Source organism: Phyllopteryx taeniolatus, chromosome 17, assembly GCF_024500385.1.
Source record: "Phyllopteryx taeniolatus isolate TA_2022b chromosome 17, UOR_Ptae_1.2, whole genome shotgun sequence".
NCBI lineage: Eukaryota > Metazoa > Chordata > Actinopteri > Syngnathiformes > Syngnathidae > Phyllopteryx > Phyllopteryx taeniolatus.
In genome coordinates this window covers 753,608-778,164 of record NC_084518.1, presented here as the reverse complement: position 1 = coordinate 778,164, position 24,557 = coordinate 753,608, and the positions used below count along the sequence as shown (strand labels likewise).

The following is a 24,557-nucleotide window of genomic DNA, read 5'->3' as shown; positions in this document are numbered from 1 at the left end:
AACCAGTGGAGTGAAATGGGATCACTTCCTGGGGCACACCAGCACCCCAGAAGATCTCACATTAATGCGCTAGTGGCGATACACATGAGTGTGTGTGTGTGTGTGTGTGTGTGTGTGGGTGGGGTGGGGGGCACTGGGGTCACCCCACTTTTTACCCTATATGCACCTATCTGTGTGATGGGCCCCTTTTCGGCAATGGAAAATGCCGATCCCACCCCCTGTCGACAATTATTTTTCGGGATGGAAAAGTTTGACTAGCCCTGTACTTGATACTATACTCAACAGCGGACTTGACCGTATACTGAGCGAAGCTAATCAGCTGCCAGTTGAGTAACAGAATGTTAGTGATGCTAACATGCCAGCAGCTAGCTAATGAGCCGATGGTTAGCATGCCGAACGTTTTTGAGAGGCGGCACCCACCAGTCCATCACAGTTGCTAAGGGCAACGCTTGTGCGCTCCATGTTGGACACGCCCCCCGTGTAGAAGCAGCCGGTGTCTCTAATTGGCTCTGAGCGCTTAAGTCCTGACTCCTCCCACCACTCCATGGTGGCTCGCGGGGCCACCAGGCGGCGGTTGGCGCGCAGCCGCAGGTGCAGCTCCCGCCCAAACACCGTCACATTGTAGAAGAGCTCCGACTCAGAATCCGCCGGGTGTGTCCACGATGTCTCGTTCCAGGGGGCGTGTCTTTTGCTGCGGGACGGAGAGTGGGCAGAGACCGACGCCGACAGGAAGCGGCCCTGCGCGTCGGTTCTGATTGGAAGAACCACGCGGAATTCGGACAAGACCTCTTGGAGCGAATCTGAGAAAGACCATCACTTCATTGAATGATCACGTTTTTGAAATGAGAAAGACAATCCATCACCTCACTGACCAATGATCACTTTTCTAAAATAAAAAAATTCAATCCTACAATTTAATCATCAATGATCAATGGTTACTTGAGAAACACAAATCCATCACGTCATTGATCAATTATCTTTTAAAAAAAGAGAAACACAATCCATCACGTCATTGGTCAATTATCTTTTTTTAAAAAAGAGAAACACAACCCATTACATCATTGATCAATATTTTTTTCCCATGAGAAACATAATCCATCACGTCATTGAGGAATTATGTTTAAAAAAAAAAAAAAGAGAAACACAATCCATCACATCATAGATCTATGATGACTTTTTCAAATGACAAACACAATCAATCACCTTCACCTCATTGATAACTTTTCCAGCTGTCAGAGAAAAGACTTTCCAGCACATGATTTGCGGCCTGGAAACTTGTTGGAACGCTACGAAGACTCCTTCTTGTTTCTTACTAGAGAAGATCGCAGACGCCACTGGTATGTGATGACTATGATTTATGGAGTCTTTTGTTTGTCATGTAGACTGAAGCTGTTCTGTTCGATGGAAATTGTTATTCACCGAGTACTGGACAACGCTCGGCCTGAGAAGTCATTCTGTCTATTTTCTGTGTCTGTCTTTGATTTGAGGTGGGCAACCTAATCTAAAGCTCCTGTAAATAGTTCAAGTGTTAAATAAAGCCCAAGAAAACTAGATGATTAAGTGTCCTCTTCCATCTCGTCAGCCTTTTCAAGGTCTGGCAAGCTAAAATCACAAGAGAATTCAACACACATGCACACCCCATAACACATTCTTACAGCTTTAGGCAACTTCATCATCCTATCAAAATACATATTTGCACTCCACATGAATGATGTAAGCACGGTAAGCACATTTTCTTTTGACGTGCAAAATGGAGGAGTCAAGTTCAATCAATGGCAATTTGTGGAGTACGACTCGTAGTGTTAGTAGTATTTGTGGTTACCTGTGCCGTGTGTGCTGAGGGCGGCGGCGCGCGCAAACACAATGAACACCGTGCACACTAACAAGTCCATGTCGTCATGTCTTCACGGGTTCACGTCGTCATGCGTTCATGTCTTCTTCACGTCTTCATCTCCCGGCGACTGACTCTCGGTGTGTGCGTGAGTGTGTGCGTGTTCACACGCAACCGACAAGTCCTCTCGACTCCGGACTCCACCCACAAACTCTATTCTGTGTGCGTGTGTGTGTGTGTGTCGCTACACACTCAGTCAGTGAGAAAGAAAACAGTAATATGATAAAATAACAACTTTGTGCACGTGGATTCTGCACCGCGGCCAATCAGAGCAGCTGAAGCTGGGTGATGTCATCAGTCGTCCCGGCCTTCACAGGGAGCAAGAGGAGCAAGGGAAACAGGAAGAGGGAGAAGAGAAAGAAGAGGTGAATAAAGAGGAGGAGGTGTAAGAGCAGGAGGAAGAGGAGTAGAAGGAGGAAAAGGGAGAGGTGGAGGAAGAAAAGGAGGTGGAAGAGGAGAAGCAAGAGGAGTAGATGGGAGCATTTGATGGGGGCTCCAGTACTCTGAAATGCCCTCCCCGTGGTTATTAGCGCTGCGACCTCAGTAGAATCTCGACTTAAGACTTATTTCTACTCTTTGGCATTTACTGTAGTTAAAGTACACCTTGGCCTGTTTTACTGCCGCTTGTCATATCCCCTCCCCCCTCGTCTCCTGCTCGAAGAATCTGAATCCGAGGCTGTTGCTGTTTGGGTGCTACACCGACCGACTGGGACGAGATCTGAGGTGGACCGCTTCCCCCGGAGTCGTTCCAACGGAGGATTCTGCTCCGACCGACCGGGCAGAACCACCGACGGCGTCTACCTGCGGCACCTTTTCTCTTTAAATAGACTCGAATGCCATCTTAATGTACAACATTGTACAGCACCATACCATGTGACAAATGTTGCCCACTCGACATCCATTGCAACCTGGTCATCCTGGAAGGGGCATCTCCCCATCTGCGGTTCCTTCTCAAGGTCGCTCTTCCCCCCAAATGCGGTTTTGAGTTTTTCCTTGCCCGATTGGGGGTTTAGCTTAGGGGATGTCGTCAATCATTGACAACTCTGGGCCTGTGAAGCCTATTGAGGCTCTTTTGGGATTGAGGGCGAAACAAATCAACTGGTCTTGACAAGAAGACTAGGAAGAGAAGTAGAAAGAGTAATAAGAGGAGAAGGAAGAAAAAGAGGAAAAAAGGAAGAGGAGGGTGAAGATGAGTAGAAGGAGCAAGAGGTGGTGCTGCAGGGAAAGGAGAGGAAGAAAAGGAAGAAGATGAGGAGGTGGAGGAGAAGAAAGGTGGGTAGAAGGAAGAAGACGAGTCGAAGCATGAAGAGGTCGTGGTGCAGGGGGGATGATGTGTAGAAGGAGGAGGGAGGAGTGGTGGTGGAGGAAAAGAACAAAGAGGTCAGTGAAGAGGAGGAGGAAGACAAGTCAAAGGAGGAGAACAATCTCAAGATGAGGATGAGGAGCGTCGCGTTTCTGCGATCCAAGCGACGAAGGCCGACACTCTGGCGTAGACGCCGGGCCGGTCGGGCCGACCGCAACCGATCCCGAAGGACGTGACGCCTGTCGCGAACAATCACGCAGGAAGTTGGCACCCGAGTGTCGGTGTTGATAAGGGACGCTTTGAAAAGAAACTGACCAATCAGAGTCCAGCGTCCCTCCTCCTCACACATGAGCGGACCACCGGAGTCGCCCTGTTTGAAAAAGACACGCGATGAACTTTGAACTTTCTTCGGGACGACCGACCGAGCGGGTGGATCGCGGATCACCTGACACGAGTCGACGCCGCCCTCCGGGAAGCCCGCACATAGCATGTCGGACGTGATGGTGTATTCGGCCAAGGCGCGTTGGCACCAGACCCGGTCCACCAGGGGAACCTTGGCCTCCTGCAGGATGTCTGGGAGAGAACCTGAGCAACACACACACACACACACAGGTGGCGAGACAGTCAGGTGGACAAACAGATCAAGATACTGATGGGCAGACGGGTGGATGTTCAGATATTCTGGTGACTGACCCTCCTCGGCCTGTCTCCCCCAACCAGCGAGCCAACATTTCCTCCCCGCTTGGAACTCTTGACCATTTTCAGGTAAACACACTGGCTGGATCAGATCTGCGCACAAACGCACGAGTTCACAAAAGAGGAAGTCCACTTCCTTGCTACTCTCACAGGAACAGGAAGTCTACTTCCTTAAAACTGTCAAAGTTACAGGAGGTCCATGGAAAAGAAAGTCTACTACCTCCCTCCTATGAAAGGAACAGGATGTCTACTTCACATGCATTATGGCAGGAACAGGTAGCATTGGGAAAACCAAGTCAAACTTCCTTACGAGTATCACAGAAACAGGAAGTCTGCCACCTTAAAACTTTTACAGAAACAGGACGTCAATGGAAAAGGACGTCGACTACCTCATTACTATCAACGGGACAAGAAGTCTACTTCACCAGTATTACCACAGGAAGAGGAAGTCGATGTGTGTACTTGTGTGCCGAAATACCAGTGAAGTTGGCGGGCGTGCTGAGGCGCATCATGGCGATGTCGGCCTGTTTGCTGAGTCTGTTGTAGTGCGTGTTGATGAACACGCCATCAATTTGGAACGAGTTTGCGTCCCCGGCGTGGCTCTGAGCCTGAAGACCCAACTTGGCGGACCACCGGCTCAGGGGGCGGTCCTTCCTGTCAAAGGCACGTCAGCCCGGCCGTGGCGGCGTGCCATCAGACACGTCAATCATCTGCCCGGGGTCTTACCCGTACACACAGTGGGCGGCAGTCAGCAGCCAATGGCGACCAAGTAACGTGGCACCGCACACGTGGCGACCATTCCAATGCAGCGACACCATCCACGGCCACGCCCCTATTGCTGCATCTGACCCACCCACCACTCTGACCTCTGAAAAAGTAAAAGCTAAATCTTTTTGGAAATAGCAAAATATTTTGTATAGTGAACCAAGGGAACCGCAAGTAATTGACGAACAGGTGATTTTTTTTTTTTTTTTTAGCAAACACCTAATGTAAGGTTTCAGAACACAAACAGGTGAATTCAAAATGGTTAAGTGTAGTATCCGGCTTTTACCGTCTCTGGTTGCTGAGTGGTCCACGGTGTCATGGGCGACTAAACGAGCTCCACAGGCTGAAACACAAAGACAAAAACAATGAGACACGGTGACTTCAGAACGGAGATATGAATATTGTAGAAACTCACGCTGGTTGTCACAGTGGAGTGAAATCACGTGGTCGCTGACACAACGGTCACTGAAAGACAACAACTGACTCTCGTGACTCGCCATCGCCCTCAGTGAGCATTACGTCAACTGTTCATGTTTTCTACAAAGAGACACTGTTCTCGCGCTATGTGCCCAGATACCTCACGCTGGATTCCAGACTTCCATTACTGGTGACTTTGACAAAGGTGAAGGGTGAATCGACTGGTAAGGCTGGCAGCAGAGCGGCCTCGCCGGACCTGGAAAATGACAGTTAGCTACAAGGCCCTACAAGTCGTCCGCTTGTATTCTAGGTGCTTACAAATCAGGCCCAATAGTTGGTCTTCTTGTATCCCAGGTTGTGTCAGGTCAGGTCTGACAAGTTGTCTACCCGTCTCCCAGCTATTGACTGGTCAGGTCTTACAAGTGGTTAACTTGTCCGGTCCTACATGTATTCTACCTGTAAAACAGGTACTGACTGAAAGGATAGGCCCTACAGTTGGTCTTCCTGTATCCCAGGTTGTGTTGGGTCAGCTCTACAAATGGTCTACCTGAATCTCAGATAATGGCGTAGTCTATCTGTATCCCAGGTAGTGGCGGGTCAGGTCTTACAAGTGTTACACCTGTATCTCAGTTACCAAAGTACAGTAGTCTACCGTATTCCCGGTACTCAGGTCTTATAAGTGCTCGTCCAGTATTTCAGGTACTGACAGGTCAGGAAGGTCCAACAAATTCTCTACCTGTATCCCAGATACTGAGGTAGACTACCTGTCATCCAGGAACTGATTTGCCAGGTCTTACAAGTTCTCTACCTGTATTCCAGGAAGTGACAGGTTATGTCGGTCCTACAAGTCATCTACCTGTCTCCCATTACTGACAGGTCAGGTCCTACAGTTGGTCTACAACTGTATTAGTATTAGTATTAGTATCCCAAATACTGAAGTAGTCTACCTGTATCCCAGGTACTGACAGGTGAAGTGAGACAGGCGTGGGGTCCAGGTGTCTGCACACACGGTGAACCGAGAGGAAGCGATCTGAAACTGGAGACGACTGGAAGAGTTCACCTTCAACACAACTGAAACCACACGTCTGTGTAAAGCACTCGGTATTTAGTATTTGTGACCAAATCCCATTTCACATCATCCAGGCAAACCTCACCACAGTTAGCTTCATCTGAAGCATCGCCACAGTCAACCGTTCCATCACACTGATGGTTTCCATGGATACAGCTGCCTGTCTGACACTGGAACTCGTCTGCGGGACACGGCTCTGGTTTTTGTATAGAAGCACAAATACAGCTTAGTGAGACCTGTCAACTTCATATACTGTAGGTTGTTGCTTCAGTTCAGCAGAACTCACCTGGAGACCCCAAGCTGACCCCGGAGGTAAAGTTGGCTTTGAACCCTCGTCCGTAGCCGGAACTATCCGTAAAGAACCAGACTGTCACCTGATTGGTTGTTGAAATCAAGTCATGGTCGGGGACACCGGTGCCAGTGAGAACGGCTACGAGAAGCAAGTTGACAACAGTTATTGCAAAATAGCCATACGGCCGTTTTCTATAGCGCTTATACACATTAGGGTGGCCGGTGAGCTGGAGCCTAAGCCATCTGACTTTGGGCAAGAGGTGAGGTGCACCCTGGACCAGTTGCCAGTCAATATCAGGGCACATATAGACAAACAAGCATTCATACTCAATTTCATGATCTTCAATTAGGCTAACATGGCAACATGTTTTTGTTTTGTGGAAGGAAAAATCCAGGCAAACACACCTCAGGACTGTGACGCAGACGTGCTGAATAAGCACTTGTACATTGTGCCGCCTTAGTTACGATCATATATTAACAGCCTAACATAATAAATATCAGCTCACTCAGTAAGGTGGAGTTGGGCCCCACCCCGTCGCGCACCTCCACCATGTCGTAGTTTTCTTCAACATCAAAGTCCAGGAAGTGGACTTGGATGTTTCGACCTGGGACAGTGTGGAGCGTCCACACACCTGTGTGAGCAAAGGGAGCCTTTAGGTGATTTGATATCACGTTCATGAACAGCATGTGTTGGGCTGCGTTAGGAATCATTCACGCATTCCCGAGGGTGTGATTCCCAACACAGCCGAGGTGTTCTTACAGCGAGCTCTGTTCCCGTAGGATTGTGGGTAATTTGGCGAGTTGAAGGTGGAGTTTGGCTCCCACATGTCGAAAGGACCTCCGCAGTCAGCTGACCAGTCGGAAAAGAGGTGGCAGAGTCAGTCGGTTTTCACACGATCTAATAGTGCCCCGCTAGAGTGGGAGACGTGGTCACCTGGAATGGTGGGCGCAGGAGTAGGAGTGGGCACCAGGGTGGGTTCAGGGGGGGCAGGGCCACAAGGCTCGGACATCAATGTGATGTCATCTAACGCGATGTCATTCCTCATCCCACCTCTCTTCAGAGCTTCGAACACAACCTGCGCACACCGGACTTGGGTCAGGTTGAAACCGGTCAGAGACATTTTGAGCAGCTTGAAATCTAGCAGCTTGAATCAGGTTTGAAGCACTTTGCAAGAAGTTTGAAATCATTTCAAAATCAGATCTACAGCAGATTGAAATATGTCTGAAAGCAGTTCGTAATAAGGTTTATACCACTTGAAAATCAGACTTAAAGCAGTTTGAAATCAGAAGGAATTGAAATTAGCTACAAGTAAAGTTTAGAGCTGTTTGAAATCAAATCACACCAAAATCAGGCTAGAATAAGGTTTAATCCAGTTAGACTTCAAGGTTTACAGCAGTTTGAAAACTGTAATTAGCTTTAGATCTGTTTGAAATCAGGCTTAAACCAGTCTGCAATCAACAATCTGCAGTGAAGACATTTGAAATCAGTAGGAAAATCCTGCAATCAGATTGAAATCAGTTTGATATCGGTTCGGCGGAACGGTGGACGACTGCTTAGTAGATCTGCCTCACAGATCTGCGGACCCGGGTTCAAATCCGGCCTCGCCTGTGTGGAATTTGCATGTTCTCCCCTTGCCTGCGTGGGTTTTCTCCTGGCACTCCGGTTTCCTCCCACATCCCCAAAACATGCGTGGTAGGTTAATTGAAGAATCTAAATTGCCCGCAGGTGTGAACGTGAGGTTGTTTGTTTCTATGTGCCCTGCGATTGGCTGGTGACCGGTTCACGGTGTACCCCGCCTCTCAACCAGAGTCAGCTGCGATAGGCTCCAGCACCCCCGCAACCCTAGTGAGGATAAGCGGTACGGAAAATGGACGGATGGATGGATGATATCAGTTTGAAACCAGTTGGAAGGGTTCATCTTAAAATCAAACCTAAATCAGTATCGAATAAATCAGTTCGAATTACTGCAATCATATTTAAAACAGTTTGAAATCAGGTTTAAACCAGTTCAAAATCAATTTGTAATCACATTTACATCTGTCTCTAATAAGCTTTTGATCCATCTGCAATGAACTTTCTAACCAGTATGTGATTAAATCCGTTTGAAATCATGGTAGAACTTTAGTTCAAAATCATTTTTTAAAGCGATTAAAAATCATTTTATCATCAGCTTTAAATAAGTTACAATGTCATCAGGTTTGAATCAGTTTGAAATCAGATTGAAAGTAGTGTGAAATCAGTGAGGAACCTGCTTGAAATCTGTTTGTAGTCAGCTTTTCATCCGTTTTAAATCAGTTGCAAACCTGAACTCGACCCACCTGCGTGCCGTAGGTGAAGTTAAGGAGCACTTGTCCGTAGTTCCAGTTGTCGCCATAGTTACCGTCCCTGTGGAACACCACCGTGGGGACGGCGCCTGGAGACGCACTATGCAGCAACACCTGAAGACGGTGGACATCTTCTCCAAACATGTGATACCTTTGCACACACAGTTCCCGTTTGACAATTGTCAATCATCTCCTCATTAGCATGTGTTGCTTACCAGAAACGCAGGCAAATGGGACGGTTGGGCGGCGTCAGAGGCAGACTGTAGATTCTGAAGCTCTTCAGCCATTGGCCGGGACTCAGAGGGGTGACCAAGTAAAAACCTGAGTCAGCAAACGTGTGATTAGCAGCTATGCGAACACAATGCTAAGATGCAAATCCAGGACCTGACCTACACCTGACTCAAAACCAAATCCAGGACCTCGATATGCCTGAGTCAGGAAACACGTCACATTAATGTGTGATTAGCAACTATGCTAAGAGAAAGCTAACTCACCAGACATGTTTCCCAGCGTGTGGTCTACACTCGGGCCGCTGAGAGGCGGGAATGTGGCGCCTCTGTTTCGAAGCCAGTCGCCGTCGTCTTTGTGTCCCTGCCTCCAGAAGCAAAGTCCGCGCTCAAATGTGCACGACAGCTTCTCTGAATCTGAAACACACCAACGACGTCAACATGTTGATGCTACCTACATTATCACACTCCGGGCGGAAGGTGGGCAGCGCCTCACCGGTGAGGCCCGACAGGTTGCTGGCACTGAAGGTGGCATTGAATTCTGACACACCATCAAAATTGTCCGTGGAAAACTCGATGGTGGATTGGTCGGTCAGCAGCCACACGGTCCCGGGAGGGTTGGCGCCCGAGATCTCAGCTACAATTGAAGAGTTAACGATGCTGATTCAGTACTGGATCCTGATCAAGACCCCTTCCAAGTCCTTATACAGGAACTGATCCAGGATCTGAATATCCAGCTTTGACCAAAACTTTGTCCAGTAATGGATCCTGAACTTGAGCAAGGACCTGACCTACATCAGATCCAGGACCTGATCAAGGACCTAATCCAATACCTGTCCAGGCCCTAATCCAGGACCCGATCAAAGATCTGATGCTGAACGTGATCCAGGACCTTTTCCAAGACCTGATTGAGAATCTTTTCCAAGACCTGATCGATGAGCGGATCAAGGACCCAACACAAGACTTGATTTGGACCTTATCCTAGATCTGATCTAGGACTTGATCCAAGACCTGATCCAGGAACTGATCCAAGACATGAGCCCAGGACTTGATCCAAAACCTGATCTAGGATCTGATCCAGGACCTGATCCAAGACCTGATCCAAGACCTGACCCTGGACCTGATCTAGGATCTGATGCAGGACCTGATCCAAGACCTGACCCTGGACCTGATGCAGGACCTGATTCAAGACCAATCCCAGGACCTGATCCAGGACCTGATCCAAGACCTGATATCTAATCTGATCCAAGACCTTATCTCACATCTGATCTAGGACCTGATCTAAGATCGGATCCAAGACCTTACCAAAGACCTGATTTCGGATCTGATCAAGTACCTGACCCAGGACCTGATCCAAGATCCCATCTAGAATCTAATCCAGAACATGATTCAGGACCTTATCTAGGATCTGATCCAGGACCTCACTCAGAACCTGATCTTGGATCTGATCCAGTACCTGACCCTGACCTGCCGTGGGCTCTCCTGACCTGCCATCTTCTTCTCAGCACCGACTCCTTCGTAAAGTCTCACAATGTCGACGTTCTCTCGGCTTTCGAACTTGTGGAAGTTGACCTGAACCGAAAATCCACTTTGGACCCTGAAGGCGACAACAAAAAACATTTGTGTTTAACCTTCAGCAACGAGTCGTTGCTAACCAATTGCGGTCAGCGCCTTCTACTAAGTCTACGAAGTCTGCTTTTGGGACCTGACGATCCAGCGGCAGAAGCTGCCGTTCGCGGCCGAGGCCAACCATCCCGTCGGCCCGCGCAGCACGAACTGTCCGTCGCAGGCCGTTGCTGCGGAGACAGAAGGATGCGGTCGTCATAGCGACAAACAAGCAACTCACGCAAGACAAGCGGAAGGGAAAGCACAGACCGCAGCGGGCGGCGTCTTCGTCAGAAGCGTCGGCGCAATCGTCGACGCCGTCACACAGGCGGTGCGTCTGGACACACGTTGACGAGTGGTCGCAGGAGGCGTGGTAAGGAGGGCACGCGACTAGATGGACGCAGGAAATGTCAGGGCAGTGACAGTCAGCGTAGGGCACATGGCCAATTTGTTGGTAAAAACAATCATGAAATTCAGATTTTGGCATGCACGTGTGGAAAAAAAACTAATTGGAGCCCGGAACCTCTGAAATGCAAGGCAGACGCGTTAACCACTTTCCAACCGTACTGTCGAGACAAGAAAAATGGCTTCCTCACTTGTGACAGGTGTGGTTGGCATCTGCGGCGTCAAGTTTGTGGTGGTGGTCGCCTCCTGGTGTTTCTCTGTGGAAACGCGTCATCATGCTTGTGTACTCTGACCTCACGTCAGCCGCGACCTTACCCGTGACGCGGAGGCTGTCTCGGTCGACGACCAATCCGCCGCTCTCCTCCAAGCCCGCCTTCATCTGTCGCTCCGCCTCCCGGCTGTCCACCGGCTGCGTGAACCACAGGTCAAAGGTCACCAGCACGCTGCCCTGACTGAGTGAGGACGTCATCGTTAATGAATAATCGATGGTTAATGTGTTAAAAAAAACAATTTTCAATGGTCAGCAGTCAATGTGTTTTGGGGTCAATCAGCAGTGTTCAACAATCAATAATAAGTGAGCTCAATGATCATAGGTCAATAATTGCAAACAAATAATAAACAAATAATGACAAAATAAATTTGCAAAAATCAATCATCAATATATTCAGTCATCGATGTTTTCAATGATCAATGATCAATCATCAATGTGTTAAACAATCACTTATCCCTTTGTTAAATAGCCCATTATCTTAGATTGGTAGTCAAGGTGTTCTGTGTGATCAATAAGTGTGTTCACTAATCAATGATCAGTAACCAATAATCAATTATCAACCATCAATATTTTTAATAGTCGAGGAATTGTCATCAGTGATCAATAATGAATGTATCAGTAATCACAAATAATGTTTAACAATTAATAAGGACTGTTTCAGATAATCAATTGTAAATAATCAATGTGTTCAATAATAACCAGTGTTCCATACTCAATAAGTGTGTGTAATCGTCAATGTCAGTGATTAATAATCAGTGCTTTAATTAAGCAATATCAATTATCCATACTCATTGTGTTTATAATCAATAATCAGTGTCTATTATTCAATCATCAGTGGTAAATCATCACAAATCAGTTAATTATCATTTGTTAATAATCCTTGTATTCAATATTCAACAATCTGTGTTAAAGATAAAATAGCAACGTCAATTATTAATTCTTAATAATCCTTGTGCGCAATAATCAGTGTGTAAATGATCAATAATGAGGAATAATAAAGACGCGTGTGCGTGGGTGTCGCTCACGCGAATCTGATGACGTCGCACGACACAAAGCGCCGCCTGAACCCACCGCGCCCGAACGCCTCGCGCACCTGTCGGCCAATCACAAGTCAGCCCGGCGGACGGCCCCCCGCCGGTCGGCTCTCGCTCACCAGGCGCTGGACGTCGAAGGCCAGCGACTTGAAGGCCACGCTGCTCTGGTTCCGCAGATCCCGGCTGAACTCGGCACCGCGCGTGATCGCCATCTCGCCGCTCAGCGCCGACGCCGGCGCGTCTTCATCTAAGACGCGAGTCGTCGGTTAGTGTCAGCGCACGCGTAGCGCAGTTCCTACAAAAAGGTTTAGAATTGCCCACAGATGCCGCAAGAGGGCGGCAAAGCACTATTTGTGTCTAAATGAAACTCCTCAACTCACTTCACCGTAGTTCCTTCGCACCAAGACGCCACGAGATGGCGGCACAGCAATATTTTTTGTCTAAACGAAACTCCTCAACTCACTTCAACATAGTTCCCTGACACCACAAGATGGCGCAAAGTAACACTTTGACGGCATTATCATTGAGGATGAATTGAGGAGCTCACCTGCTGGCCGAGTGTCCGCCCAAATCAACGCCGTCAGCGCGGCGCAGCACAGCATCAGCAGCACGCACAGCGCCACCAGCAGGAAGTTGACGGAAGAAGCAGCGCCGCGCACTCGCATCCTGGACCCACCGCACATCGGCAACTTGATCGATCGATCGATCGGTTGATGGCCTCGAGCCGACACATCAAAACTTGATCCAAAACTTTCATTATCTTACAATTATTGTTACGTTTGAGAATTAGCTACAAAAGCTCAAATTTGGTTTTCATCTCACGTCCTCCTTCGTAAGGTGACGCTTGTGATTGGCTCTCACCGGTCATGTGCCAGTCTCAAACATAACATTTTACCAAATATGGCGACCCCGCCTCCCGCCCGAAGATAGCCGGGATAGGCTCCAGCTCCCCCGCGACCCTCGTGAGGAGAAGCGGTAAAGGAAATGGATGGATGGACCTCGAAGCGCCGCCGTGTAGGTGCCATCTATTAGTTTGTCTGACATTTTGAAAAGGTTCGACTCATAGTTCGACTCTTCAACACATAAGAGAATATTTGATTTGATTTTATTTTTTAATGGAACATTCACTTATCTGGTTGTCATTCGAAGTGATATTGTCGAAATTGTGCACATTTGTCATTTGGTCAACAGGGTATCATGCTTTCCACAAATATAATACAACAAACATTTTTGGGGGGGGATTATGTATTTACATATGTCATCATGGTTTGTTATCAGTTTATTTGTGTAAAGGTTGATTCCAAAATAATGTTGCATGGTTTTAATGCCTTTTTTTTTTTTCCGGAAACATCGGAAGGTCGCTGGTGCATTCATTCTAAATCAAGAAAAGTCATCAAAGTACAAGCAAACATAATTGGTGAAATTACGACTTTTACATTGTCAACAGGGCAACTTGTAATTGTAACTAAGGTTTCCAAAGTTACCTTCAGTGAACGTATGAATATATAATCAAGTGAATGAGTACATTTGGAAAGTGAAAGTGAAGTACAAATATGATTGAGCGAGGAATTGAGCGAACAAATGAACGCAGAGTAAATGAGTGAATGAATAAATGAGCGAACATGTGAATGAGTGGACAAATGAATGAATACTGCACGAGTCAACGAATGACCGTGTGAAAGCGGGACTTACCTTGAGCTCTTTTCCGTCCAAAGGTTTTGAGCACGCGAGAACTTTTGGCGACTTTTTATAACTGAGCAGAAAACACGTCATGCTGATCACACACAAATGTTTTGGGGGTTTTTTCACTCCTCCCTGCGCGTGCGTGTGAAAGAAAGTCCAGTGGCAGTAAAAGTGTCACATGATTTCTGCATTATTATTATTATTAATGTGGTGGAAAAGTACAAGAGGACAACGTGAGCAAACACGCGTCGATCCATAAACCGTCGCTCAACATCGGACCGACAGACTTCACGTACAATATAATATGATATAGTGCAGTGGGGCTGTGTTTACACGTTCCAGACCAACTCACAATATTGAGCGACCAGAAGAAAAACAAACAAAAAAATGTTTTCTCCATCCACACACACTTTCAACCCATTTAAACTGATTGAAACACACTTGAAGTTAACAGAAGACACTTTGCCAGATTTGGGTTTTCGTAGCGTTGGTGTGGAGAAAAAGCCAAAAAAAAGTACGACAGCACGTTGACAAAATACGGAATTCAAAGTCCCAAAAACATGGTGCGCAGCAACAAAGAAAAATGGAAGGAAACAAAACACTCGCCGCCAAAGACGATAAGGAAACGTGACAAGGAAAGCTACGTGACGTGCGACGACAACAACCACCCGACGCTGAGGGACAGAAAGCGAGCGAGGAAATCCAACCCAATTGACGAGACAACGAGGCACACCTGGACAAGACACTAGTCGCCGGAGGAAGCCGATTGGTTGACACAGGGAACAGTGGAACTGAAAACCTAACGAGCAGACAAGATATGAACACGGCACACACACAAAAATAAGACATAACAGGAAACATAACATAACAAATTCTAATCCAAACAATGTAGAAGTAAAAAAAATACAAATAACACACCGAACAAGCAAAAAGTCACTCAGGTCATATCTCGAAATATCACTCGTATCTCTAGGCACCACTGTCGTACTTTTGAAAGTCATCTTGAACATTTGATTTTCACTCTCTGGCTGGCACACTTCTCCGAATAAGAGGCAAAGCGTGCTTGTTTCAAGCTGTTTATTTGTCACTCCCACTTGAATTTGAACATAAAACTAATGCGTAAAACGAAAGGGAAGTGTACCGTGTACAACAATAAGAAAAGTCCACTAGCTTAATGGTAAAATATAATGCAAAACGCCATAGACTGGCCAACGCAAAACGAGCATAGATGTTGTGTTAATTCTAAACCTTTAACCGACTGCTCCTTCAACGCAGAGCAGCAACATATGCTTCTTCTTGCTCTTAATGACAATGCATTTACATTCTGTACAGCGCAGTGCTGCCCGGCATGCTGTGGCAGAAGGTGGTACTACACTGAAAGCGCCAACCCCCAAATGGGACATGCACGTATACTGTAAAAACACGTGAAAAAAACTCTTCCAAATCACTGAACAATCCACGATATAGTGAGGCTTTATGATCTATGATATGATATGATATGCATACTTATGTGGCTGTGTGCGTCAATGACAAAGCGAGTAGCGACACCGTTATTTGTCGCGTGACGCGAGCGTTCGACGTGATGTTGAGTCGTGAAGGTTCGGCCTAGCGAGCGACTCGCACTACGGGAAGTGGTTCGCTTCGTCTTTCAGAATAAGAGCACAATACAGGAAGTGCTATGTCGACTGTGTAAATGTGGCTAACTTAACAGGTTCCTTTCTTATTTGTAAGTTAACGCACTTGAAAATTGCATTTATTTTTCCCGTACTTTGGTTGTCTGAGTAGTTCTGCAGTGGCGCGTGCGTGCGTGCGTGCGTGCGTGCGTGTGAGATCACCGATGACGACAAAGGAAAACATGAGTCAAAGCTGATTGGACGAGAGGATCAGGAAAGCTGGTAGATGTTGTTGGTCATCTGCATCATCTTTATGGACTCCTCGCCTTCCTGGCCGCCATCTGCAGCAGCAAGGACACACTCAGTGACAGCCGCGGTCGAGTTCCAAGACGCAGGGGCAGCGATAGGAGAGCGAAGACGCAATCAGAGACGGCGGTCGAGATTCAACAAGGGTTAAAGACACGCGGCGAGAGGAAAGACACACTCAACCTTGCTCCTCCCCCTTCAGCGAGTCTCCGCCCCTGCCCTCCTCTTCCTCGCTCTCTTCGTCTTCTCCCCGCTCGTCGATGTTTTTGTACATCGGCTTGAGCGACAAAGAAAACGGTGGAACATTCGAACTGTCGCTCAAAGCGCCAGCCGGCGCGCGATCGGCCCCACCTGCTCGCCGGGAGCCGCCTTATTGGCCGACGGGAGGAGCCTTTCGATCAGCTGACCGATCGTCTTGAACGTGGGCCTGTCCGTCGGCTCCAAGCTCCAACACGACGTCATCAGCCGATACCTGAAAACTGAATACCATCAAAAACCTTATACTATATCTTATTTTTAACCCAAATCTTCTTTCCCATATTTTCACCCATATTCTTCTACAAATCACCACAATAATCATATTACACCTTCCCTAATTTTACATTCCAAACATTTTTCTACTCTTCTTTTATTATTATTTTACCTATATTACTTCTCTTAATCACTCTTATCTACTTTCTTAACTCTTTATCCTCATAATCCTTCCTCTACTTTCCCCCCTACTCAATCCTATACCTCCATTCTCATACATTTTTCCACCAACTTCTCTCTAACCCCACCCCCCTCCCTCTATCTACCCCAATCTTTCCATACCCCACCCCACCACCACCCCACCACCACCAACCCCACACAAAAAACCAACCACCCAACACAAACCAACACAACCTCAACCACCCCCCCCAACAACAACAACACCAAACACCACACCACAAACAACACCACACCCCCCACCCCCCCCCCACCCCCCCCACCCCCAACCCCCCACACCCAACCACACAAAAAAAACCCACACACCAAACAAAACAAAACCCCCCCCCCCCCCACCCCCCCCAAACCCCCCCCCACCAAACACCCCCCAAACCCCACAAAGACCAAAAAATCAAATAAAATATATACACTTAATATCACCACATAAAATAACCTTTCCCCCTTTTTACCCAATCACCCCCCCCCCCCCCCCCCCTTCCCGGCTGATGTCGTGCAGTTGTCGTATGCTCGCTGTGAAGTTGTTGCGCAGCAGTCGGCGTGCGCATATGTACTGACGTTTCCTTGTACGATGTAGCTGTCGTCATTGCGGATGTCTCTCGCCAAGCCAAAGTCGCAGATTTTGGCCACGTGGCGGTCGGTCAGCAGCACGTTCCTCGCCGCCACGTCTCTGTGGATACACTGACGCGCACACGCGCGTCGAATCACCACACTCGCGTGTATGTCGAGTGTGTGTGTGTGTGTGTGTGTGTGTGGTTACGTTTTGTGTCGAGAGAAAGTCCAACCCCTGAGCCACCTGGTAGGAAAACCTCATCAGGTCACTCACACACAAACGCGCGCTTCGCTGTACACCTGAAGGACACACACACACACACACACACACACACTCAGGTGTCATTGTGTGTGTGTTTGAGACGTCTGTGTGTGTGAGAAGTATGAGTGTGTCTTCGTGTGACGCATGTTTGTGAGAAATGTGTGTGTGTGTGTGTGAAAGACCTGAGTGTGAAAGCATTGGTTGCATTTCTTGATATTCGGAACAACACGAGATCCCGCTGTCACTGCAACAGACACACACACACACACACACACACACACACGCAACATTATTGTGGGACGGGTGCACACGTGCGGAATAGAAGAAGAAGAAGCGGATGTCGGACCTCCTGAGTCGGACGTTGGAATACTTGGCTTCGTGCTCCGCCGGCTCCGTATTCAACATGGCCGCCACCAAGTGGTGAGCGTGCTCGCGCAGGAAGTTGAGCAGGTCGCCGTGGAAACAGTACTCGGTGATCATCAGCACGGGCCCTGCGAGTGCGCGGAACTCAAGTTGACTCACTGAAGTGAGGTTAAGTCAAGTCGGTCGAGCGAAGTGCAGTTGCGTGACCTCCTTGGGTGCAGGCTCCCAGCAGGTTGACGATGTTGTCGTGGTAACCCAGATGGCTGAGAATCTTCAGCTCGCACATCAGCGCCTCTCGCTCCTCCGAGTGAGCGCTCGCTGCACACAAAACAGCGTGTCGCTGTGTAGTAGTAGTCGTCGTGTAGTATCTGTTGTGTAATTGCGTTTTACGTTTGAGCATCTTGACGGCGACGCGGGTTTCGTCCCGGCTGCCGAGACCGTAGGCCGTGGCCTCCACGACCTTCCCGAAAGCCCCCGACCCCAACACGCCCCCTGAGCGAGATTGCGCGAGAGATCAGCGGCGGCCTCGCTCCGGTGACGGACGGACGGACGGAGGTCAAAGGTTACCCAGGCGCAGCTTGTCTCGGGGAAACTCCCACTTGAGGTTGTTGTAAGGCAGCAGGCTGGGGTCCACAAAGGTGTAGTTGTTACCATAGCAACTCTCCACGATCTTCCAACGGATTTCGTACTTTGGTCGCTGACAACGAGGAGGAGGAGGAAAAGCAAAAAATATGACGATGACGATGACGATGTTGACGACGACAAAGACAAGACAAGGCAGAAGGAAGCGCGTCCAGGTACACGTATGTAGTCGGGGTCACGCCTTCGTTCGCCTTTGCGGCCGACTAACCCGCCTGATCCTGAAGATGAGGAAGATGACGAGCAGGAGGAGCAGGGTGGCGCCAACCGAGGCGGCCGCCAGGGGCGCCGTCAGCACGCGTCCGCCGCCGGAACCTACGGAACCTGAAAAAAACAAAGTGGCGTAAAAGAAGCAAAAACTCAACGTTAAAGAGTGTTCAAATCCAACAAGGCCGATAAACAACACCAAACCAAAATCGTTTCGTTCTTAAGCGCTTACGCAGGAAGAAGACGTCTCGCGAGCGTCCCACGCTGCTGATGGACACGCACTCGATGGTGATGTCATCATCCGGCGCCTGCGGGAGGGCCAGGTGTTTCTTCAGCCCCTCCCGCGCGGTGACCTCATCAAGCCGATCGACCGAGACGTCGCCGCAGCTGCGCAAGGACGTCCGAGAGACGCGGATTAGCCAATCAGAGAGCAGCGGCGGGGGCGAAGACGGTACATACGTGTCGACGAGGCCGCTGCATCGCGACCACCGGAGGGTGGGCGGCGGGAAACCCGAGCCGCTGCAGGTCAGGGTATCGTTCTCCACCGTGATGACGGCGCTCGGAGAGCCTGAGTCGCGCGAGAACAACCGGTATCGGTCGATGGTGCGGCTGAGGATGAGGAAGATGAAAAGTTGCTTACGAAGAACTCGCAGGTCAAAGTTGAAGGAGCCGCTGAAGAGGGCGTTGGCGTAGCGTAGGGCGTAGCGACCTTTCTCCAAGTCACGCACGCGTCGCAGCAGCAGGCTCGCTTGGGACCTGCAAACGAAATTCTTTACGATGAGGAGTCATCTCTTGAAATATTTCGTTTTTCAGGGGATCCTGCCTTTACCCAACAACGTACAGAATAGTCACGAATAAACAAGCAAACAAAAACAAGGCAACAATAGAACAACAAAACAAAAACCCAAAGTACAAGTAAAAAAAAAAAAAGTCATTAATAGTGAGGCAACGGTCCACTCTGTTAGAAAGCGACCCAACTCGTAGCAAATAGGACCGGAGACGGGTCAAGGTTAGTGAGTCAGGTAGTGCGACACCATCTGAAGAAGAGCCGCAACAAGTAGCCAACTGGACAACGTGGACAGGCCAGGGCTAGCGAGCCAGGTAGCGCTACAACCTGCAAGGAAGGAGCGCAACGCAAAACAGCAAACAGGAGAGGACAAGGTGGGTGGTGGGAGGGGCTAAAGAGTGACAAAACGCAGGCCTCGCGGGCTCACGCTAACCTGTAGCCATTAGCCGTGTAGCTCTGTGTGTGCGCCGCGCTGTCGTTCTCGGATGTCGGCGTGGTCCATTCGAGGCTCCTGATTGGCGGGTACGCTTCCACGGCGACGGTCAACATAACGTCTCCACCTTCGAGCACGTCCACCGCCGTGCTGCTGCTGCTAACCCGGTTAGCCTCCATTGTGTCCATGCTAACGTTAACCAGCACTTCCCAGTCGCTAGCATTAGCATGTAGCCCTCCAATGGGCTCCACGCCGCTTGCGCTCACGTTAGCGCTGCTTTGAGCGCTAGTATGGCGCTGCAGGCAGGCCGTCAGGAAGGGAGCGTCTGCCGGAGAGAACACGCGACAAACACATGATGGACCTCCAATTTTGGGGCATGATTTAAAGACTTGATTTATGACTTGCCTAACCTTTGTCAGGACTTGAAATTTAATGGGACCCAGACTTGAGTCGCTTGATTTTTGCCAAAGTAACTTGGGTCTTGCTTGAAAGTTGAACATAATGACTTGACAGTTACTTCTGTCTTGCACGTATGTGACTAAGGCCTGGATTTTTCATATCTTAAAAGAGTCTCCATCTGTGACAGAACTCCACACACAAGGACAAAAAAATCTGGCATTTAACAGTTTTGGTCCTATCGTGTGTGGTGCGCTCCGATAATCTCAACGCAGATCAACACACGCCGAAAGATTCTGTTCCACCGCCGATGTCGAAATCCCGCGTGATCACACGTGATCTCTCAAAAACAACGACACCGCCGGGCACGCGCCGATCTTTGCCGAGTGTCGCCCTTGGGAATATGGAGGCGGAAGTGGTGTAGATGAATACTTATGGCCGTCTGAGGAATCTACTTTTAGACGCCTTTGATTGGCTGAATTACGTTTCACTTCACAATTCATGACTCGGGGAGTCGTCGGCTTTCCCCACACACGAACATTTGTGGTCGGGGAGGGGCAGAATCGGGACAAAAACAAGCCCGACTGTCTTTATGAGCGCACCGGGCCTGACTCCCACCTCTGCCGACTCCTCACCTAAGACGCGTAGCCGAGCCGTGGCTGTGGCGTCGCCGGCCTCGTTGCGCGCCGTACACGTGTAGCGTCCGCTGTGCTTCCCGCTGACAGAGGCAACGATCAGCGTGCTGTTCATGGAAGATCGGTTGCTCGTATAATGACGGGTCAGCGTCACATTTGGAGCCTGTAGGCCAGCGCGAGACCATCCGTCAAATGTCAAGGAACATCAAACCACATCGAAGAGCATCGGGTCTCACCTCTACGTCAGGGTGCGTCCAGGAGACGCTGTAGATGAGGGAGGGGTTACCGGTCATACACGTCACCGCAAAGGTTTCCCCCGCCACCCGGAAAAAATCTGTCTGATCCACCGACGCCTCAGGAGGACGGCGCTGTCCTGAACACACACACGCAGAAATGTGAGGCACTAATCAATGAAAGACGAGTTTCAAGTTTCAAGTTGTTTTTGTAATGTGGTTTCCCAAAGCACTTAACAATATTAGAAACAAATGCACACAGATGGATCAACAAGAGTACACATGAAAAGAACACACAGTGCAATCTAGCAATACAATATGGGAGCTTCACAAGAAACAACCGGAGATAGGATGAAGCTTAAGGCTGGCGCTGCGATCGTGAGGTGGGCCCAGTTGCTGAGGCCTTCATTCTAAGTCCAAATGTTTTGTGAAGACGCGTCTTGCGAGTCTCCTGTGAAACAGCTGCATTGAAAAAAGCGTTTCTAACATGAAGCGAAAGCTGATTCCACAGGCAAGGAGCGCGGTAAGAACGCCCTGCTTCCTGCTGTGACGGGGGAGAGTGAGGTAGCTAGCGTCTTATGAGCGACGGGGACGGCGGGGACAGTAGAAGGGCTGATTAGGTGAAAGACGGGCAAAGCCTGACTGGAAAAAACAGACAGACAGGTGAACAATGCAACGATGAACGGTAGACTGGAGGTGAGATGGCCAGGTGAGAAACCGACTAATGCGAGACAGACAGCCAGGAGAGACACTGGTTAGCATGAGACAGGTACAGGTGCGAGACAGATTGCTTAAAGAGAGCCCTACTGACAGAGAGTTAGACAGGCTCCTTACTTGGCGTGACGATGAGGTGTAGCGTGTTGGACGTGACACGTGTCTCGTTGTTCCAAGCGGCGCAGACGTAGCGTCCGTTGAACCTCCTGTCCACTTTGTGTATGACGACTCCTCGGCGAGGGTCGGCGCTCACATTCATGCCCGGGGGCAAACCCCGGCCCCGCCCTCCGGCCCGGTCCTCCTCCGGTAGGAGGGTTAGGTTGGTAACGGACGGGTCGGTCAGCAGACACCGGAAGAGGAAGTCGTCCCCCTCCCTGACGCTGGGCGTAAAGTGAGGCGCGACGAAGACACTGGTTGGGTCCAACGGGTCTGAGGGATGATTGACAAGGGAAGTGACATCACCTAAGGGATGATCCACAAGGGAAGTGACATCATCTGAGGGACGATCAACGTAGCTCACCTTTGATGTACAGGTGCACCGAGGCGTGAAGGTGTTCCAGACTGCGGTTGGTGTATGCGCACCGGTACGTTCCCGTGTGTCGGGGTCGGGCGGGCCGGAACCTCAGCTCGCCGCGCCACTCCTCCGACGCAGAACGGAACGCCGTTCTGGACCAGTGCAACGACGCGTTGCCGTGACAACTAAGGGTGAAGGCGGAGCCGGCGGGCAAAACCGCCTCGGACCGGTTCTGCAGCAGGTCTGAATTCAGACGAATGAACGGAGGAGAAAAATCTGGAAGGAAGAGAAGAGTCTCTGCTACGATGAAGGGCAAAGTTTAGAAGACGGTAGTGAGGCCAGCCAGGATGGACGGATTAGAGACAACAGGAAGCAGAGCAAATGAAGATGTTGAAGTTCTCTGGAGGAGTCAGAAGGTTGGATAGGACTAGAAATGAGCTGGCCAAGGTTAGATGTTTTGGAGAGAGCAGAGTTGGATGGTTCGGACACGTCCAGAGGAGAGAAAGTGGATCTTTTGGTAGAAGGTTGATGAGGACGGAGCTGCCAGGCAAGAGAGCGAGAGGAAGACCAAAGAGAAGGTCGATGGATGGAGTGAGGGAAGACATGAGCGCAGTTGGTGTGCGAGAGGAGGATGCAGGAGAAGAGGATGGCATGCTAACGGGACAAGACCAAAGCAAATGAAGAAGACCCCTAATGAGCTCTCACAGCAGACGGGTTGGGAACCACTGGTGCGGTGGTGCTGGAGTCAATCCCCCAGATGACGGAGACCGAGAGGCGAGGGAATACCCGGGACCGGCTGCCAGCCAATGCCAACGCGTACTCAAGCGAAGCGCCGTACGCCGCACAGGAAAACCACAGCCTAGATTCCAACCCCAACCTCAGAACTGTGCGGCGGATGTTCGAACAACTCGACCGCTGTGCCTCCCTTGCACATTAACATATGTATAAGTATACATAAACAATGTAGGCAAATATTTGGAAGGTCTTTATTCTTCTAGACCATTCGGGAAATGTAGCTTGAACCCAAATAAGAGATTTTTGTCGACATGACGGTTGAGTTTCACAAGATGGGGAGAAAAACAGAAGTGAAACTTTTGACTTTAACGTCTGTCAGCAGTTTGGAGGCCAAATGTGTGTGTGTGCGTGCGTGTGCGCGTGTCTGGAAAAGAGAAAAAGAGGAAGAAAAGGCGCTGTCCTCATCAGGATCAGGGAAGACGCTCCAAACGCTCCAATTGTCAACATCTAACATCAAAAAGGAATCGACAAAATACATATTTTCGCTGGCTGGCTCCCATTAGCCGCTAACCCACCTAGCGCCGCGCTGCCGCAGACAGCAGGTAGCTCCGCCCACAAGCTTTCAATCAGTGGACTGGCTGTCTCCAAATGCGTGTTTATCATCAGTATTTCACGCATGCTATAGTTTGACAGGCTCAAACGAACATGAAATTGAGTACCGCAAGAAGAAATGCCCCGCGAGGAGGAGCGGCTCAGAAAACGGATGGATGGATGAAGAACAAATGTCATAAACATGACTCGATACAAAGTTTGGTTTTTGCCACAAGTTCCTCTTTCCACTAAAGACCATTACTAGCTACTGGTGACTTTTCCATTAATAACATCAATGATTGTTTGTCTTCTTACCTTCAGCTGAGATGATTGACAGCAGGAACAAAAGCAACACCATCTTCATCTTCATCGTCTTCATCTCCGTGTTCAGACTGACTGACACTCAAGCACCTCTTCAACTTCCTGTTAGTCGCTCACTGGCTCAGCCCACCTCGTCGGCCCCTCCGCCTAACTCACCAAGCGCCCTCGCCCCTTCCTTCCAGGGTCTCAGACGTCCAACAGTCTGAGACCTTCGACGGTGTCAGGGCTCCGGCAGCCTCAGACGTCCTACAATCTCAAGCCTTCCATGGCCTCAGACCTGCAAACAACCTCAGTCCTTCAATAGTCTCAGACCACAAACAATGACCTCAGACCTCAAACAGTTTCAGACCTCCAATAGTCTCAGACGGCCAATGACCTCAAACGTCCAACAGTCTTAGACCTTCAATGGTCTCAGACCACCAACAGTCTGAAACTTAATATGTCTTAGACCTTCAATGGCCTGGATGTCCAACAATCTCTGACCTTAACCAGTCTCAAACCTTCTTTGGCCTCAGTCCTCCAATGGCCTCAGACTGGTAACAATCTCAGATATCAAACAGTGTCAGACC

At 49.3% G+C, this 24,557-nt stretch overlaps 3 protein-coding genes across 6 annotated transcripts in view; all 3 read right to left on the bottom strand.

The window, feature by feature from the left end:
• LOC133467035 (A disintegrin and metalloproteinase with thrombospondin motifs 2-like) overlaps positions 1-2,118 on the bottom strand; it is a 17,477-nt gene extending 15,359 nt beyond the window's left edge. Inside the window, exons 1-2 of the mRNA XM_061751442.1 lie at positions 1,823-2,118; positions 421-800 (exon numbers count right to left, since the gene is read on the bottom strand). Coding sequence (XP_061607426.1) covers positions 421-800; positions 1,823-1,892 — 450 coding nt within the window. The 5' untranslated portion in view covers positions 1,893-2,118. The remainder of the gene's footprint in view (positions 1-420; positions 801-1,822) is intronic.
• On the bottom strand, positions 1,010-16,381 carry tmprss15 (transmembrane serine protease 15). Of its 4 annotated transcripts, XM_061751448.1 has the most exons (30): positions 16,253-16,381; positions 16,085-16,178; positions 13,992-15,936; positions 12,847-12,965; positions 12,419-12,546; positions 12,291-12,358; positions 11,310-11,446; positions 11,186-11,251; positions 10,860-10,979; positions 10,690-10,780; positions 10,472-10,581; positions 9,481-9,621; positions 9,252-9,401; positions 8,973-9,078; positions 8,752-8,908; positions 7,367-7,508; positions 7,193-7,282; positions 6,939-7,064; positions 6,428-6,571; positions 6,227-6,337; positions 6,020-6,143; positions 5,233-5,328; positions 5,071-5,120; positions 4,942-4,998; positions 4,617-4,779; positions 4,369-4,544; positions 3,888-3,983; positions 3,640-3,779; positions 3,510-3,564; positions 1,010-3,433 (listed from the first exon to the last, which is right to left on the bottom strand). In XM_061751448.1, exons 4-30 carry the CDS (start codon positions 12,962-12,964, stop codon positions 3,318-3,320), a joined length of 3,078 nt encoding a protein of 1,025 aa, XP_061607432.1. In that variant the 5' UTR covers position 12,965; positions 13,992-15,936; positions 16,085-16,178; positions 16,253-16,381; the 3' UTR covers positions 1,010-3,317. The 4 variants fall into 4 exon arrangements, with proteins under 4 accessions (XP_061607432.1, XP_061607433.1, XP_061607435.1 ...); XM_061751449.1 differs by having other exon boundaries at positions 4,617-4,758; positions 13,992-16,178; XM_061751451.1 differs by lacking the exons at positions 12,291-12,358; positions 13,992-15,936; positions 16,085-16,178; positions 16,253-16,381 and having other exon boundaries at positions 12,359-12,546; positions 12,847-12,865.
• Positions 15,866-24,557, bottom strand: csf1rb (colony stimulating factor 1 receptor, b). Its single transcript, XM_061752666.1, has 19 exons — positions 23,983-24,557; positions 22,348-22,617; positions 21,948-22,256; positions 21,117-21,253; positions 20,881-21,043; positions 19,850-20,174; positions 19,270-19,385; positions 19,089-19,197; positions 18,862-19,016; positions 18,634-18,746; positions 18,351-18,480; positions 18,174-18,275; positions 17,991-18,101; positions 17,767-17,911; positions 17,603-17,664; positions 17,367-17,458; positions 17,093-17,287; positions 16,085-16,178; positions 15,866-15,936 (listed from the first exon to the last, which is right to left on the bottom strand). Exons 1-19 carry the CDS (start codon positions 24,044-24,046, stop codon positions 15,866-15,868), a joined length of 2,763 nt encoding a protein of 920 aa, XP_061608650.1. The 5' UTR covers positions 24,047-24,557.